Source organism: Microplitis mediator, chromosome 2 (genome assembly GCF_029852145.1).
Source record: "Microplitis mediator isolate UGA2020A chromosome 2, iyMicMedi2.1, whole genome shotgun sequence".
Lineage (NCBI taxonomy): Eukaryota > Metazoa > Arthropoda > Insecta > Hymenoptera > Braconidae > Microplitis > Microplitis mediator.
In genome coordinates, this window is record NC_079970.1 from 384,547 (window position 1) to 401,842 (window position 17,296).

General features: G+C 33.6%; 1 protein-coding gene and 1 long non-coding RNA gene across 2 annotated transcripts in view; both read left to right on the forward strand.

The window, feature by feature from the left end:
- LOC130678536 (uncharacterized) overlaps positions 1–17,296 on the forward strand; it is a 120,638-nt gene that overhangs the window by 73,848 nt on the left and 29,494 nt on the right. The window lies entirely within an intron of this gene.
- On the forward strand, positions 12,633–15,591 carry LOC130678530 (uncharacterized). The gene has a single exon (XM_057485799.1). The coding sequence runs from the start codon at positions 12,707–12,709 to the stop codon at positions 14,045–14,047; it is 1,341 nt and encodes a 446-aa protein (XP_057341782.1). The 5' UTR covers positions 12,633–12,706; the 3' UTR covers positions 14,048–15,591.

Here is a 17,296-nt window from a genome sequence, read left to right on the forward strand (position 1 = left end):
CAACTCGGGTGTCTCCTTTATTTATAATAAATTATAGCATTTCATGTTTACAGTTTTGTTCTCACCGCAATTTAGTCGAGATAAATATCTAATTTGGGCGTATTTTTTTTTACTTTACTTAAACATCTATGGTTAAAGAATAAGTCATTAACAATTTTGTCCAATGAAAGGATTAAAACACGTAATGGTAGAAATGTTCATAGTCTCGTTAATTCGGGCAGAATACCCTTGACTACGCTGCTAACTGGCATTACTCAGTGGTTTCTAATCCATTAATCCATTCATTAATCACCCGCATTTTGTCCCAAAGTCAGTGGTGAGTCTCCTCCGTCGACGCATGCGAATATCTGCATTAGAAAAGGACCTTTGGAAAATAATCGTTTTACGATTTTATTTTATTTTGAGAAATAGGTTTTGAGTAACGAGTAATAAGCAAATGTGTGCGTATTTGCTATTAATTAGTGATACACGATAATGGTGGTCTTGATATTCTAGCTCGTCCTCTCAAGATGTAATTTAGGTAGCTTCGATATTACACCGGCTGTGGATTACAGTCTTGGGTATAATGACAAAAGGAAGACGAAACTGCTGGTACTTTCAGTAGTAAAGATACCTCAGAGTAGAACAGTAATTATGCCAAGTTTAAGTTTGGACAAGTCATCATTGCCAAATGTTACAAACACACATCTATCAGATTCACGACAACCAGAGAGAGTATGGATTAGGGTATTTTGTGTTTGAATTAACCAATAGCTGATGATTAATGAATGATGTAAGAGGATTTGAATAATGTAATTACTTTGGTTTCTTAAAAATGAGTGCTAGGATTTGGAATTTATTTATTAAGACGATTGTTGATCCAGAACAAACTTTGTACGTGATGAGAGAACAGAGGTGTTGAACCGAGGGTTAACTTTTTCTTGGCAAACTCTAAGACACGTTGATTTAGGCCGTGGTAATGATTTTAATTAAGGGCTAAGGGTTCTAGATCACCGCCACAAAGTCTGTTGAGGGGCCACCGAGTGTCTACTTCCAAGCCAATTCACAATCTTGCGATTTATAGGATTCCTTATTCTTTTTTATTTCTTTACCTCATTCAGTCAACTACTTCTTGCTGTTTATTTACCAAACTTTTTTATTTTTATATTGATTCTATACTTCATTAAGATAAATCATGATATCATAGTTATTAATTACCAACAATTTTTAACTGAAGAACCAAAAGTACTTTTTGATAATTTTGGAGAAATTTTTCGACTTAGTTTTTATAATTTACAAAGTTTTTACTTAATTCAATTGGATAAATAAAAACTAATATGTCAGAAAACAGGAGGTAGGAGAATTTTATTGATAGAATCCAATAAAATACAGCGGATGTTCGAGTGGGTTTGAGTGGCAATGAAGAAAGAAAGCTAAGAAAAAGTGTAGAATATAAAAAAGAGTTGCCTGAATAGAGTGAGACAAACACGGTATGGGCGTCATCCTCTCGGTCAACCATCGCAGCATCGCTGTATAGTTTCGAGTAGAGGGTTTTGCTCAAGGGCACTAGACATCAGCAGAACTGGAGCAAGACAAACTTGGACCGGGAAGTAGTAAATTCCTCTTCTCTATATATATATATCTATATGTACACACACATACACATACACTCACACCCACAGCAAGCTTTATTTCGAGTTATATGTACCCAGCAAGTACCGAAGCTCGTAGCTCGTTGGTCGTATAGTTCCATTCTATAATAGAGAATACCGGAAATCTCTCTGAAGATGAGGCGCATACCTAAATTACACGCGGAAGTAAAAGGAATAGAACCAATGGGACAAGACGTATGGAGCAGCTCTAATGCAGCTGTGGCGTGACCCAGTTCCGGCATGAATGTGCATAAGGACTCTGCGAGCAAGACAAGGGCTGACTTTTGCTTAGCCAAGCAACTTCTGTACTCGTTGGATTGGCTTATAAACTCCGCTGTAAGACGCGATGAGGTTCCACGACAGCCGCGACGCCGGTTCCAGAACTTTAAATGGTATATACATATATAGATGCCTGTATATCCATATCGTACTCATGATGATGTTGATAGCGTTTGAATCCCCGGAGAATCCTACGAACATTGTGGGATTTTAAAACTTGAGAATTTATCCGACGCTGCTGCTACTGATGTTACTACTACGGGCCAATACGACGTGTGTGTTTCAAATATTCCCCGTTTCTTGGGAATTATGAGATCGAACACTCGAGGGTTAACCTTACATTTACCAAATACTTTTTGTATACATTAAAGTTTTTATCGAATGCCATAACACGCGCATACATTTATTGATGCTTTAAATTATTTATTTGCATAACGGGCTCGTGTTTCTTCTTATCTTTCATATTCATCATCGTAAATGACACGTACGAGTCAATTTTATTTGAAAGTTAACAAAAGGTCTCTGGTTATTATGTATACTGTTTATCATGAGAAATAATGCGTGACAAGTTATTTTTAGTGGGTAGGTTAGATTGATGCGTCCAATTTTCTCACTTTACCAGAAGATATCGTTCAGTGAATATGAAGAACTACAAGAGCATGCTATATAAGACGCTGAGTATATAAGTATTCATAGGGCGGTTTGTAATATGTCACAAATCCGGACGTGGATTAAGACGAGCGCCCGGATCCCAAAGAGCTTCTAATACGTCGTGCTCCTTATTTTGTATACTTTTTAACTTCCCGCTAAGAAAATTGTAAATTTTCAAAAATTCGGTAAGTTATTGGTTTCGGTCCGATTTACGAAAATCGAATTTTCATCAGATGTCGACGTTTTGAGGTCCTAGGAAGCTATTCTGACTAATTTCAAGATGATGTCCGAGTGTATGTATGCATGTACGTACGTATGTAAATACCTGTATCTTTTGAACGGATGAACCGATTTTGAACTTTGAGGTTTCATTCGACACGGCTTGTCAATATCATGAAGCTGTGAGAAATTGAGCTTGATCGGTAGGGCTCGTTCAGAGATATTTCAAAAATAAAATTTTTTTAAAAATGTTTTTTTTTGATAACTTTTAATATGCTCGATGGATTGATTCCAAAATCGACTGGGCTCTAGAGCTTTATAAGCCGCGTCGAATGCCACATCAACCATCAAAATCGGTTCATTCGTTCAAGAAAAACCGTTGTTGAAAGAATTAAAAATAAATTTTTTTTTATTTTTTTTGAAATATCTCAAAATCGACTCGATAAATCGAATTCAAAATTTGATCAGATTTAGAACTTGATAAAACGTGTCGATTGTGACCTCAACCGTCTCAATCGGTTTATTCGTTTGAGAGATATCGTTGGAGAAAAAATGGTAAAAAACTATTTTTTTCCAAAAGGACGGCATACAAAAGCATTTTAGAGCTCGAAGAGCTTTAGGGCTGGCCCGCAGGGTCAACCGATAGATAGATTTTTTTGTTTATGATGATGTCCTCCAGTGGAAAAACCAAAAAAATCCTACGGAAAATTTTACTTTGGAGTTTAAACCCATTCGAGAATGGGTGAACATGGGTGAACATTGGTGAACATTGATGAACATGTTCTATATTTTCAACCGATGCCCAGATTTTTTTTTTAGCGACTTTCAGGTTAGATAAGAGCAGTATATTCAAAGTTAGGGTTTAAATTTATACAGCATATTTAATATTTCAATAGCTTATTTTCTAATATTAGGAAAATTATATACTTCCGTTTATTTTTCATTCCACATTATATTTAATAGACTAATTTTTTTTTCCCTCGGGAACCAAATAATTACATCGTGGTATTTTATTCGTTTTGCGAAGAATGGGGAGGAAGATGTGGCGTTAAATGATTTCACGTATAACAATAAAAAAATATGCATAATGTAACATCCATTTGGGACATAAATTTTTTCCGAGACACCTCTCGACACCTGAGACTATTCTTTTTTTCTAAAGTTATTGTTTTTTTTTTTATTTCCTACTACTCGGATAACACTCTAATTCACTTTCCATTCACGCAGATCCCATATATATATATATATGTATATATACAAATGGGAGTAGTGTCGAGTATACTTAATCCTGGGAGAGTTTGGGAGCGCGCAAGGCTGTGAGTTTTAGCAGTGAGCTGCAAGGGAATTTCATCTTCCGGTGCAAAGTACGGGTGGAGGGCCGACTTGGTAGTAGAGGAATGGAAACCAATGGAAAGAAAATAAGGAAAGAAAGAATAAAAAGTGGTGGGAAATACGAGGAGTAAGAAAGAAAGTATAAATATATAGAAGAGTGTACGCTGGGTGAATATCAAATCGCGTTGAATCGAATAGCGATAAACGAGGCGATTGAAAGTCCTTGGGCTCGGAGGTCTCAAGCAAAAAAGACCTCACGCCATTTCACGTATTCTCGGTGTACATCGTACCGGGTATATATCGATAAGCCATTCGTATTTCTATATCGCAGGAGCCTTGTCGTAAGGACAATGATAATGCCGAGTTAGGTGACACGCGACCAATGAGAACGGGGCATTGTCGACTGGGGTTTAAAGCTGTCCGAGCCACGAACAAAAGAGGGAACCTCGCGCCTCCACTATCGCTGTTTTATGCGTTATTTCTTCCGCCCTTTATCATATCTTTTGCAGAAATAAAAAAATTTTCTTGTACCTCCACAATGTTGTCCCCATTAAAATAATCGCTCATCGATAATTCTTTATGTATACTTATTATTTAATATATATTTAAGTATTTATTATTGGATTTATGGAGCTTTGCGTAGGCATTTTTAAATTCTTATAAATATTTTTCCACTAGGAGTAAAGTTATGGACGACTCTTTATAAAAATGCATGACCAGTGTCATCCTCATTTATCTTCATTTATCCTCATGTAGGTTAGGATTCGTAAAATAAATTTTTCTCAGGACTTTTTAGGGTTTCTTCTACTAGAAGACATCATAAAAAAACAAAAAACGTTAATTTTTTTCTCAAAATTTTCAATTTTTATAGTGGGAAGTTAAAAAAAAGGTAGGAAGAAGGATTGACGGAAATCTTGAAAACGGAAACGAAATAACTTTGCCTTTTCTGCTCGACTCCTGTCTCACCCGTCACGAGAAATAACGTGTGGGATGTTCACTAAAAGAGGAGCAGATTCCTCTTCTCCGGCGTGATCTCACCTTTCTTTATTTTATTTTATTCAAATAACGAGAAATAAAAAAAAACGTCACTGAATTTAAATTTCCAAGACTAAGGAGGAGAGGCGTGTGTAGTTGAAGAATTCGATTTGACGATGCGGTTCGACTTAGTGGGATGAAACTCCGTGGTAAAGCTCCGTATAAAGATATTGCCATACTAGGGTTTTCAAAGATCTCGGAAATAAAATTCTATCATCTATAGAAAAGTCGTGTTGTGTAGGGTGTAGAGTGTAGAATTGTCTTGGTATGGTACTGGTTAGAGTTCCGACCGCGGTTGTTGCGTAAAGCGGTGATGGAAAGTCGTATGGTACGATCATAGAAATAAAACAAATGGAAACGAAACTTTGGCAATAACAATATCGTCTGAGCCGTATCACGATGACGATCGACAATATCATCACGAAAGAATCGATAACCGACATTGGACTGGGAGTTGGAGGTTCGACGCTGAAGTCGGTTCGGTTCTGTCGCATATAAGCCGGCGATTTAACTTTGCGGTACTCCTTGCAGACTAGCTATCAAGGCTCAGTTCTGATGTAGGGGATGAAAAAATGCTTCGTTGTAGATCCGTATAGATGGGGCAAAAAGTATTTCATTGTTAGACCACTATCGACTACCCTGACTCAGAACCCGGGCCCATCGCTACTGAGGATCAAGTCCAACTTTGCTCTTCATACCTTTTTTCACTATCACCCTTCCTTTAACATCGACGTACCACAAGACATATCTACCTCTTTTATCCCAACTTTGTCCAATAGAAAGAGGATCAACGGACTCGTATCTCCCGAGCTCAAAGTCTTTGAGATGTTATAGAGTCGCCGTCAAACAGCGTTTGTGTTTTTATTTGAAAATAATAAATGCGATCGTCGTAAACCAAATTGCATATAAACTGTTTAGACCTTAAACACAATAGAGCAGAATTATACTGAAGTAAAAATTTCATATGATATTTTTCTGTCATAAAATTTAGGTACCGATATTTTAATGCTTCAGTTAATCAACAAATGGATATTTTGATAGTATTATTTGCGTGTGTTATCAGTATGTTGCTTTCAAAGAGTAGTTGGTAGTATGTGCACATACGTTAGCGTTACTACGCTGGGGAGCGGAGATATCCATTGAGTAATTAAAATACAATTTATTTTTATGATTATAAAACAATGGAAATTTCAACGTTTTAATTTAAATACGTCCTTTGGTAGCAAAAATAATAATAATTATAACAATAGTAGCAGCCCTACCAATAATTAATATGTCGTTTAATTTTCAATATTTTAACAATAACCATTATTTTATTACACAAAGTTGTTTTCATTGAATTATAATTTCAATTACTGAGTAATAAAATTTTATTTAATACCAACTGATTATTTTCCGGAATGAACGGCTCCTGTGAAGGCAGCCGTGCAAGAGAATTTTCGGCAGTGATGTGAACAAATCGGGCATAATGCGGTCCAAATTTTTGGCAACCATGAGAAAAACTAAAAAGCCAGGCGACCAAGTTTTCTTGCATCCAAGTTGCAATCGTACGTGTGATTTTGTTCGTGCAGCATTTCTACCTGGTCTCTCTTATTTATCCGCTCGGTGTGATGCCGCATTACATGCAGCTCGCGTTGTGTTCTGGGTGAGTTATTTTTTCGGTTCGTTGTCTCACCATTGTGTTATGTAGACGTAGACGATGCCCTTGCTGCCGGTTGTCTCGCGCTCTGAATCTTCAAATCCCAGCCGCTGGATCCAGAGGCAGAGACTGAGATGAAGAGAGATTGAATGAGAAAGTACACACTCGTGGGGTGTTAGTAAGTTTTTTAACATCACAATGTCAATTCTTCGTAAAACTTTTGGAAAAAATGAAATCTAAAAAATTATTTTTCGTCAAAATCCAGCATAAATAAGACGTGCTTATATTAATTATGAAAGAATCTTTTGGTTAATATAACCGAGAGCGCATCTATAAGAAGATTTAAAGATTACAGACAGTCGTCCTTTGCTTGTCTAAAATAATAATAATTATAATAATATCCTTTGATATTTCTTGACTACACATATTTTTTAATTAGGGACTTTACTTCATACTTAACGACAGTCTACCCCATATTCGACCGATTGTATGATCTTATAACCCTCTTTATTCTCTTGGGAGCATAACCACTATAGTACCGAGGCTATTATTGGTTTTTTATTATCCCTATATTACTGTAAATTCGTGTTTTTACAACCCGATATACGTCAGCGGGCTTTGCGTAAATAAAATAAATTTTTACTGCCATTTAGCTAAAATTGATATTCTATTCCATTAGAATTTTCGAATTAAATTCAAGAGCTTTTTTGTCACTGCGCACTGAAAGGTTCGAGAAACAAAAATTAAGACAAATGATATAGTAACATTAGTTCTGCACTCCCATATAAATGTAAACACTTATCTGCCATTTATTTAACTTTCTAATCTCATTTCTTGTACACAAAAAGAGCGTACAGTTTTTACATCTGTAAGGGGTGTTAGAAACGTCTCACCAAATATCCATGCTTGTAATAGCCGAAATAAATTTACAAGTGAGTCTTTATTTTTTGTCAGACTCTGTTTTATCTTTTGAGAAAACGAGAAGGCAAACAAATTTAAAGACCAATAGGATCTTTTTACATCCCAATGAAAATTTACGAGCTGAATAATTGAGACAGTGAACTTTCCAAAAGACGTTTTCCCTTTGTATATGTATATATATTTTATATTCAATGGCCAACTACGACACTAAGTCATTCCAGACATTTAACTTGTTGTGATTCACTGTTACTTTTGCGCACAAGACTTTAATCTGCCTTCACAATCTGGGGTCTAATTAATAGTTACGCTCTCTGTGACAAATAATTGCAATATTTTCACGTCGTGATACTAATTTCTTACAATAATTAGGAAGTAATTGTATCTATTTTCTCTAAAAAGTCATAGCAAGTGCCGAAGATACAAAAAAATAAGACAGTAGAAATGATCGTAGTATTTATTATTTTTATTTTTATTCCTCGATTGACGATCCAGCTGAGGTGTTTTTTCGTAAGAGCTTTGGTATTCTCCCTGCATGAATTTTCCCATGAGAGCGTAAGAACGATAGGAGTAAGTCTTATCTAAGAACTTATAAATGACAGTAATATTCCTTTTGTAGTTACGAAACGACCCGCGTCCAATGGCATATGGCTTCACGTCTATCATGCTCACCCTCAAGCGCGGATAAGACCCGAATAGGGGCGTGTATAATGAGAAAAGTCATTTTGTGAGTAGGGCGCGTGGTTGTGCAACGGTTTTACCAGCCCTCGGGTCATTCAGTGACCTACTAAACGAAAATCTTGAAAAGCCTTGTAAATGCTCCCGTCTTAAAGTTGAAAAATGTCGATGGCTACGAAAATGAAATAAAAAAATAAAATAAATAAATAATAAATAAAATGAAAATGAAAATTTTATAAATTTTACGAAAGCCGTTGTGTCGAGAGCAAGACGCCAGCGGAAGATCAATTGTCTTTTTTTATTTTCATTATTATCATTATTATTTTTTTTCTTTGGTTATGAATATTAAGAAGGAGAAAATATGAGCTTCCGTCAGCCGGAAAGTCTAGCTACTTTAATTTTCCGCTAGCTCCTTAAAAGCCAGGCATTACATTAACGTCGACGTGAACTTTCTGAGTGATAAAATCCTCCTATCACAAAAGATCCCCAACATCTTTACTTCTATATATATATAAACTAATAAAACGACCGAACAAATACAATAAATGTACTTATTTTTAATTCGATAAATAAAAAACAAATAAATTCCATATTTATTATAAAATTACATTTGTTTTTCTGGATACGACTGAAGCTGAACTCGGAAAGTCGATCGATCTCATCCGATGTGAGACAAAAAAAATTTAAAAAAACTGTACCAGCAGTGACGAATCAAACAACAAGCGACTCTTTCCAAGAAGACGAGAGAATCTGGGAAATGCATGAGTTCCGTAACCTCTTTGCTCTCACCTCGATCCCTCCATCCGCTATCTACTTCGTGATGACAGCCGCACATAGACTTGCTCTAGGTGGTTGTGCTTGCGGTTATAGAGTTCAAGTCATAGAGTAATCCGATTTGCTTGGTGATTCGATTTTCAATTTTCTCTTGGGGTTCCCTCACCTTACGAAAGCTACGCATTTGCCTCCCCCATCTCCACTTCCATCTCCACTTACTTGTTCATCTACTTCTCCAGTTCGTTTCATCTCTCTTGTTATATCAAGAGGTTCCTACCTGACTGCTCCCACCATCGTCTTCTTACCCATTCTATAGAAAAAAATAATAAAATAAAATAAAGGTTTTCGTTGGAACAATCTCTTATCGCCTTTTGCATACCATCTCAATCCCTTGAAAAGTATTTTACAAAAAAAGTTTTAAATCATGATGATGATCGGAGATTTATGTGTGGATTAAGCGCTTGTTAAAATTTAATGGTCTTATTTAATTGATCTCAATAATTCTGTAGAGGAATATTTGTGTAATTAATTAGTATTAAAAGTTTATTTTATTTTAGTTTGATTTAATTAAAAGAAAAAAAGTTGCAAGATAAATTTAATCAAGAAATATATTTGACTTTAATTTGAAATGATAAATTAATTGGAAAAGGTTTTAGGTTTTATTAAAACATAAATGGTAAATGTTAAGGGCAGTGGCAGTATTGAAACATCGATTCGAGGATTTCAATCTCCGTGTAACCTAGTTAAAGAGTCTATTAGGAGTGCTTATAATCATTTCCGTACTGGGAATTGCTTAGTTCCAGGTCAGTTTCAATTTCGCCCCTTCGGCAGAGGAATTATCTGAGCAAATACACGACCGTAACATCCTTGTACATATTCAGTATTCAGTCGCTCGACCGATATTAACGGGTCATGTTATACAAATGGAATTTCAATACTTACTCAATATTATACACATTTTATTAATAATTTATCTTATAAAAATGACGTTTTAATTAAGGATAATACATATTCAAATTTCCTTCATAATTAACACATGTGTCTTTTTTAAATATCTCAATTTTTAGTACTTTTTCAACAAAATTTTTTTTTCTGTCTTGAAGTGAGACTCATTCGCTTTCACAACAGTTTTCAAACAAACTGAAAGTAACTTGTTATTGTTGACTTAAAAACTATCTGAGTTTAATTATCTGAGAATTATTTTTACAAATTAACTACTTTAACAATCAATTTCCCTCTTAAGTATCGTTTAAGTACTTTTCCGTTCTTAATTTTTCAAAACTCATTTTAAATATTTTTTAGGGGAGACCGGGGCAAGACGGCCCACCTAAGCCGGTTATTATTATTTGTGGCTTTTAACCATCAAGTCGATTTACTCTTGTCCAACTTGAACTCAATTCACCAAAATTTTGGTGAAGCTCCTGAAAAAAATTTTTTTTTTTTGGGGCAAGACGGCCCCCTCCGAAAAAAAATGAAAAAAAAAAATTTTTTTTTTTTAATTGTAAAAAAATTTCCCGCGTAACAAATGTTTATATTTTTCTCTTTAACAACTGTATTTACTTTAATATTACTCGAAATAACCTTTTTTGATATAATACGAGTCATTTTTTCACTTCTGTAGAAAATTGATTATTGGTTTTTTTAACTTTTTCAAATGCTCTATTTTAATTCAAATCCATTCAATTAACCAAAAAATGATATTTCTATTAAATTAATCATGACTAGGTTATAATACTATGAAATACATTTTCTTTTAGAATTTTTGAGTGGTTCATTTTGTCCCAAGTTTCACGTATCGAGTTAAAAATGAGTAAATAATCTAAATTTGTGATAATCAAAAGAAAACAAGAAAAAAAAATTTTTGGTTAATTTTTGAGGTGGGCCTTCTTGCCCCAGGTGGGCCGTCTTGCCCCGGTCTCCCCTATATTAGTCTACTGTATTCGTTTATATTTATAGTACTTAAACTTAATGCATGTTAGTGTAAATGGCAAGATTTCACGGATTTTAAACTGAATCCGTGGTATTTCCATCGTGTTATCTGAAACAATTCAATCAATTGTCATTCGTTTTTCTATTTCCATCGTGTTATCTGAAACAATTCAATCAATTGTCATTCGTTTTTCTATCTGTCTTATTTAAAGCAATTTTATCAAAAGACTCAATAAATAGACTTACTGGCGATGCAAATATCATTTGACATTTCAGTCTGATTAATGGGTTGTGTAACGACAACTCCGGTTATATTTATTGAGCTAGAGTTACTTTTAGTAACATACTCCAGGATATCGTTCAGTATATATCCATTGTCACAGCACTTATTTAGTGGTACTGCAGCCAAGTTTACCAAACCCACAGTGAGTAAAATCACTACTAGACTGGAAAACATTACTGTCTATCAGTTGCTCGAGGCAACAACTTTTGTTGCTTGTTATACTTATGCACTGTACATTCGCACTGTTCACTTGCGCTGAATAAATCCAAGTTAAATTAAATAAATGAAAGTTGTCTCGCTGTTTAGAGGTTGCGTGCCCAGAGCTTCGATATCAATATTCATAAGAGCTTTTTTATAATAATATTACTTTTCAAATCTCAGTCACTTGAAGCATCATATCCTTCGCGATATTAACATTGATCCACAATCATATGTTTGTATTAACAATGACCTACATTTTTTTTTAATCTCTTCTCGTTGGAAAATAATCCAGGCGGTTTAGTTATGAAAAAGAAAAAAAAAAAAAGAAAATTTGCTACTTTAGATTCATTTACATCCTTAGTGATTTATTTTAGGTAGGCAGTAAAAAATCATAAGATCGATAAAATATTTGACGAAATTAAATATGGAAAAAATTTCAAGGCGAACTAAATTTAAATAAATAATCAAATTTTTTTTTTAATGACAACATATAATTAAAATCGACTTACAGAGTACTTGTAATCAATACAATTTTATCAGATAAATCAATTTTTTCACATGGCCTTAAAAATCATTTATTAAATAATTATATTATTTACAAAAGTGTGAACTTGAATGTTTTATTCCCACGTCATTTGAGCTGTCATTAATAAATTAATTTATATTATTTATTTCGGAATATGCAAATTAACTTCGCATAATAAATATTGATAATAAAGTTGATGGGAATTCGCAGCAACTCATTAAAAGAAACTACCGAGAATTATCGTCTGACTAAAGTTGTTACACAATACTAAATAATTACGACAAATTTAAAAAAAAAATCTTTACTTCAATTAAATTTAAATCCAATGCAACAGTTAGAATATAAATATGCATATTTATCATTATGAATCACCCAAAAGTATTAATTACTGACGAATAAAGATCACACTATTGCATGCAGTTAATAATATAAATATTAAAAAAAAAAAAAAACAGTATAAAGTAAACAGTTTTCCTCATGATGTCATCCGATGACGAACGGATAACCAATACTGATCCGGCGAGAAAAACGGAAGAAAGCATTAGTGCGGTTACTCGGGATAAGACATCCGTGCACGATGTAGCGATCGGTGAGTAGTAAAGTTGTTCTGCATGTTGATCAGTACAGTAGTGAAAAGTACATCAATCAACATGCATCCGCGATCGTTTGGTTATTTAACACCAATAATCATTTTTCTGCATTTATTAATACATAATTTAGCTGAGTCTCGTCATCTCTATCGGATGGAAATACCACGCAAGTGTTGTTCTCCTGACAATTTTTTTAACGAGCATTTAGTGTGCATTAATCGAACCGTTAAATCATCACTATCGAGCATTGATATTAAAAAGAAATCAACATTTTCGTCAAGCAGTGATGGGTTAAAGTGCATGTTCAATGAGTCGCTAATTTTAAACGGAACCTACAAATTAGACAGGAGGGACTCGTATGTAACACTCCATGTGCCAAATAGTTTTTGCATCGAGGACATCGTCAATGGGACAACAGTGTTGGCTAGATGTCCGTCTCCAGAGGAACGACATCGTTCGCAGATCCACAATCTGGGTGCGGTTATATTCTGGGGAGCGCAGACCTACATGTCTACAAACATCGCCCACGTGGTCTTGTGTACTATTGTTGTTATTATCTACCTGTCTGTACCACAGCTACAACGTGGTCTGTATAACCGTGCCGTTGTCAGACACAATATATGTCTCATGATGACTGGTGTCGTCTTACAAATGCTTGGCTTCTGTGAGCTTGGAAACTGCCAATTCAATGACTACTTGATGATTTTTTCATGGTTGAGTCTTCAGTATTTCACCATCGCTACCGTATTTTGGCTAAATGTTATTTGCTATGACATGACTCTGGCAATAACCAAGTTCCGATGGATAACTGGAGCCGGACAGCATGACAATATTGATGAGAATCGTAAAATTTTTATTTATGGACTGTTTGCCTGGGGAGGCTCCTTATTGCCGGTGATTCTTGCCGGTCTCTGTGATTACATTCCTTCGGTACCGAAAGACTTTATTCTCAAACCGAACTACCTAAAGTTTCGTGACGGACCAAGTCCTATTGTAAATTTGTATTTTTTTCTCGTACCCGCGTTTACTTTGCTGCTAAACAATATTTTGTTTATTTACACAACATTTAAAATAATTAAGATTCAACGCAGCACCCAAATCGCGACGTCCAATCAGAAAAATTTATTGAAAAAAAAATACTTTTTGTTTCTGAGATTGTATTTACTGATGGGCGCGCCCTGGTTCTTCGGAATGGTACTCGCGTGTTTGAATAAACTTGTTTTACTTAAAACATGTCGGCTAATACAGCCTTCACTGTGGCTCCTGATACTCGCGACCCACAAATACGTTATTACTAAAATAAAATCCTTGTCTGCTAATTACAAGCGCAGAAAATGTAGCGTTACAACTATCAGCGCTTAATTTACCAGCAAGTGAAAATCATATATATATTAGTGATAAGTGACAAAGTGAAATAATCATTTTTATGATAAAATGTACATTACGGGCAAGGAATGAGAAATACAAAGACTGAATATTTTATAATAAACGTACATTAATTAGCACTTTAGTATATTTTATATATTTATGTGCATAAGTACTCCGGGATATCCAGTACTATTTATAAAGTCTTGTTGGCAAGTGATACTGAAGTTGTGGTTTAAATTTCCGTTATGCAACTCACATTCTGTGGAATCCCCGCCGAGGAAACTTGTTTTGTTGTTAAAAGAAAAATATATAATTATTATAAATGCAATATTGTACTTTTAAAATCTACTCATGTGTAAAAAAAATAATTATTGTTTATATATATACATATACATGTATAGTCAAATGTATTGGTAGGATTTAAGATTTTTTATAAGTGATAAATAATTGTGGTCAAATATTATTTTTTTTTTCTATTCGATATTTACAATTTCTATTTACGGAGACAACGAGGGTCGAAATGAGCCCCCAGAAATTTGGGCCACTCAAAATTTGTTACAAACAATTTTATTAAAATTTCCAAAATTCTTAATTAAAAATAATTTCATATTGATAAGAATTTTATATTTCATAGCAGTCCACTATGCCTCAAATTTTGATTTTTTTTATAGCTGGGTCATACTGATACCTCATACGCATTTGAAGACCAAAGGAAAAATATCACACTATTGTTACTTTTTTTCTAAAGGACTCATTTTATCCCCTTTTACTTCCTTTGAAATTAGTCTGTGATAGTGACGTCTCAATTGAGGAATTGAAAAAAAATTTTGTGACATATATAATGTAGTAGTATAACAGTCTACAGTAATAATAAAATAATAATTATCAAGAAATAAGTGAATTTATGGTTGATTTGAATTAATCAATGGTTGGTTATTTAAATTTACAGGCTTGCTTGCAATAATTGATAATTGATAATGTATGTTTATTAGTGCATTTTGATAAGTCAATTGCTGATTGATTATCAGCCAGTGTCAACTCGCGTTCAATCAATCAATGGCTGAGCGGATTAACGCGACTACGCGTTCCATCGATAACAAACTAGGATTACAGATTTTTATTGTAATTTTGTGTTTCCTAAAATTATCAAAAAAATTTTTGTCGATACAACAATCAGTTAGAGAATAACAAGACTGATCGTAGGGTAGATTTAGACTGTAAACTACCAATCCACAAATTTATTATTAAAATTATGACAATGACGAATTACTAATGCTGGGTATTACCGCAAATACTAATACTAGATCCAAACAATAAAACAAATAAAGACTATTGTCTGCTTATATTTATTTATGTGATTACTGATTGCGTGTATGATAGATAAATTCAGGGATTTATTGCTTGAATTAGTGTCGTGTTAATATAAATAATGTAATATAATGATATAATATAAATACAGCTTGAATGACACTCGACTTTGAGTTTTTACTGAATTAAATTAATCTCGATAGAACCCTGGGGATATTATATTAAATGTTCATTGATATGTCTAACGTAATGCACATTGTAACGATACCAGCCCGTCTACTTGTCGTCGGAACCGTCAGGTCCCCTTTCTGACTATCATTGACGTACAGCATCCCCCTATCATATCGTCTTCGTGGACAGCAAACTGTTCTTCTCTTTCTCGACCCCTCATGTGCAATCATATGATGAAATCATAATTTCATTTATTGGCCATTCTTATTCGCCATTAAAATATAATCATAATCATGTATCATAAATGAACAGTGGAGAGAAAAATTTTTTCAAAATATGTTCAATTATTTTTCTTTTTATTAATTGGAATAATTTAAAAAAAAATAATTATTTCATCGATAGTCAATTAATAAAAAATCTAAACGAAGCAATTTATATTAATAAAAATTACTTCCTGAGTATTCAACGCGGTAATTTAAAATAATTTACTATGCAGAGATTTATTAATTTTTTATATTAATTTTTAATTTATCTGAAATAATTATTATTCAAATAACAGTAAATGAGTAATGAACGGCGGAACGAATTTTAATCCGAAAGTAATGAAACAAAATATTACAACAGATAATTATTTACCGAGCATTAACAATTATTGTTCCAAATGTAGATACTAAAAAAATAATAACGTGTATTTTATTTAATGTTGGTGTAATTATTGTTATTGTAATCATTAGTATGTATTTATTTTTATTTTTGGGCTTGTAAACTCAGCGTTAATTTTAAAAATGTAAATTTTTATTGAGTGGAATTGAATCGAGGCTGCAAAACCATTCAGCGCTCACAAGTTCCCGTCGTTATCTGGTTTATGTAAATCAAGTAATTTAGTGTAACAACGTCCAACCTCGGTATTTTATGAGAAAGTCGGGTAAAATACAAACCGATTTAAGGTTCACAATTGTCCATACACATACATATATATTTATATATTTCTATATAGCTGACAAGCCAGTAGTTGACTTATTTAGATGCTAATTTAGTTAATACTCTTGTTTATATTAATTCGATTTAAATTTTAACAACTACGCCTACTGACCTACTTAAATAATCACAATAATTTTACTATACGTAATTATAGTTCAATGTATAGTATAGTTTAATGATTTAAAAAATTTTAAAACCATCTGACCGGTGACCAGTTTTTTCAAAAAAAAAAAAAAAAAAAAATCAACGTCTAAACTAGTGACAGAAAATTATATCTGTTCTACACATTCCAGACAATTCTCTAGATTTTTGCGGGGTTTAAAAAATTAATAATAAAAAAAAAATACCTACTCTCCTATAATGATATTTATGATTATTATTATTTTTTTAGTCGCTATTATTATAAAATGTATGACATTGTCGTAATTAAAATGAAAATGTAAGATTTAGTCGTGATATTTATCTTGACTGGTTGGAAGCATTTTAATAAACACTAAAGAATGTTGAGCATTTCTGATCCGTGGTATTCACGCGGACAAAGTACTCCAGATTGTTGAATACCGGTGTGAGAGAGACACCGATGAGGCCGTGAATGAATATTCAGCGAATGCTAAGCAACGAGGACAAACTTCCCGAGCATAAGCTGGAAGTAGAAGCTTTGAAAATAGGAGTAGAGTAGCATTGATTTCCGTTCTATTCGTTGATGGTACGAACAAAAGAGTTGGCTTTGGGTCAAACTCGTACGGATAAGAACTAAAATATGTATAAGCGATTAATCTTAGA

What these genes read in the sequence shown, in the direction of transcription:
- LOC130678530 (XM_057485799.1), top strand. Translation starts at nt 12,707, where the DNA reads ATGTTGATCAGTACAGTAGTGAAAAGTACATCAATCAACATGCATCCG.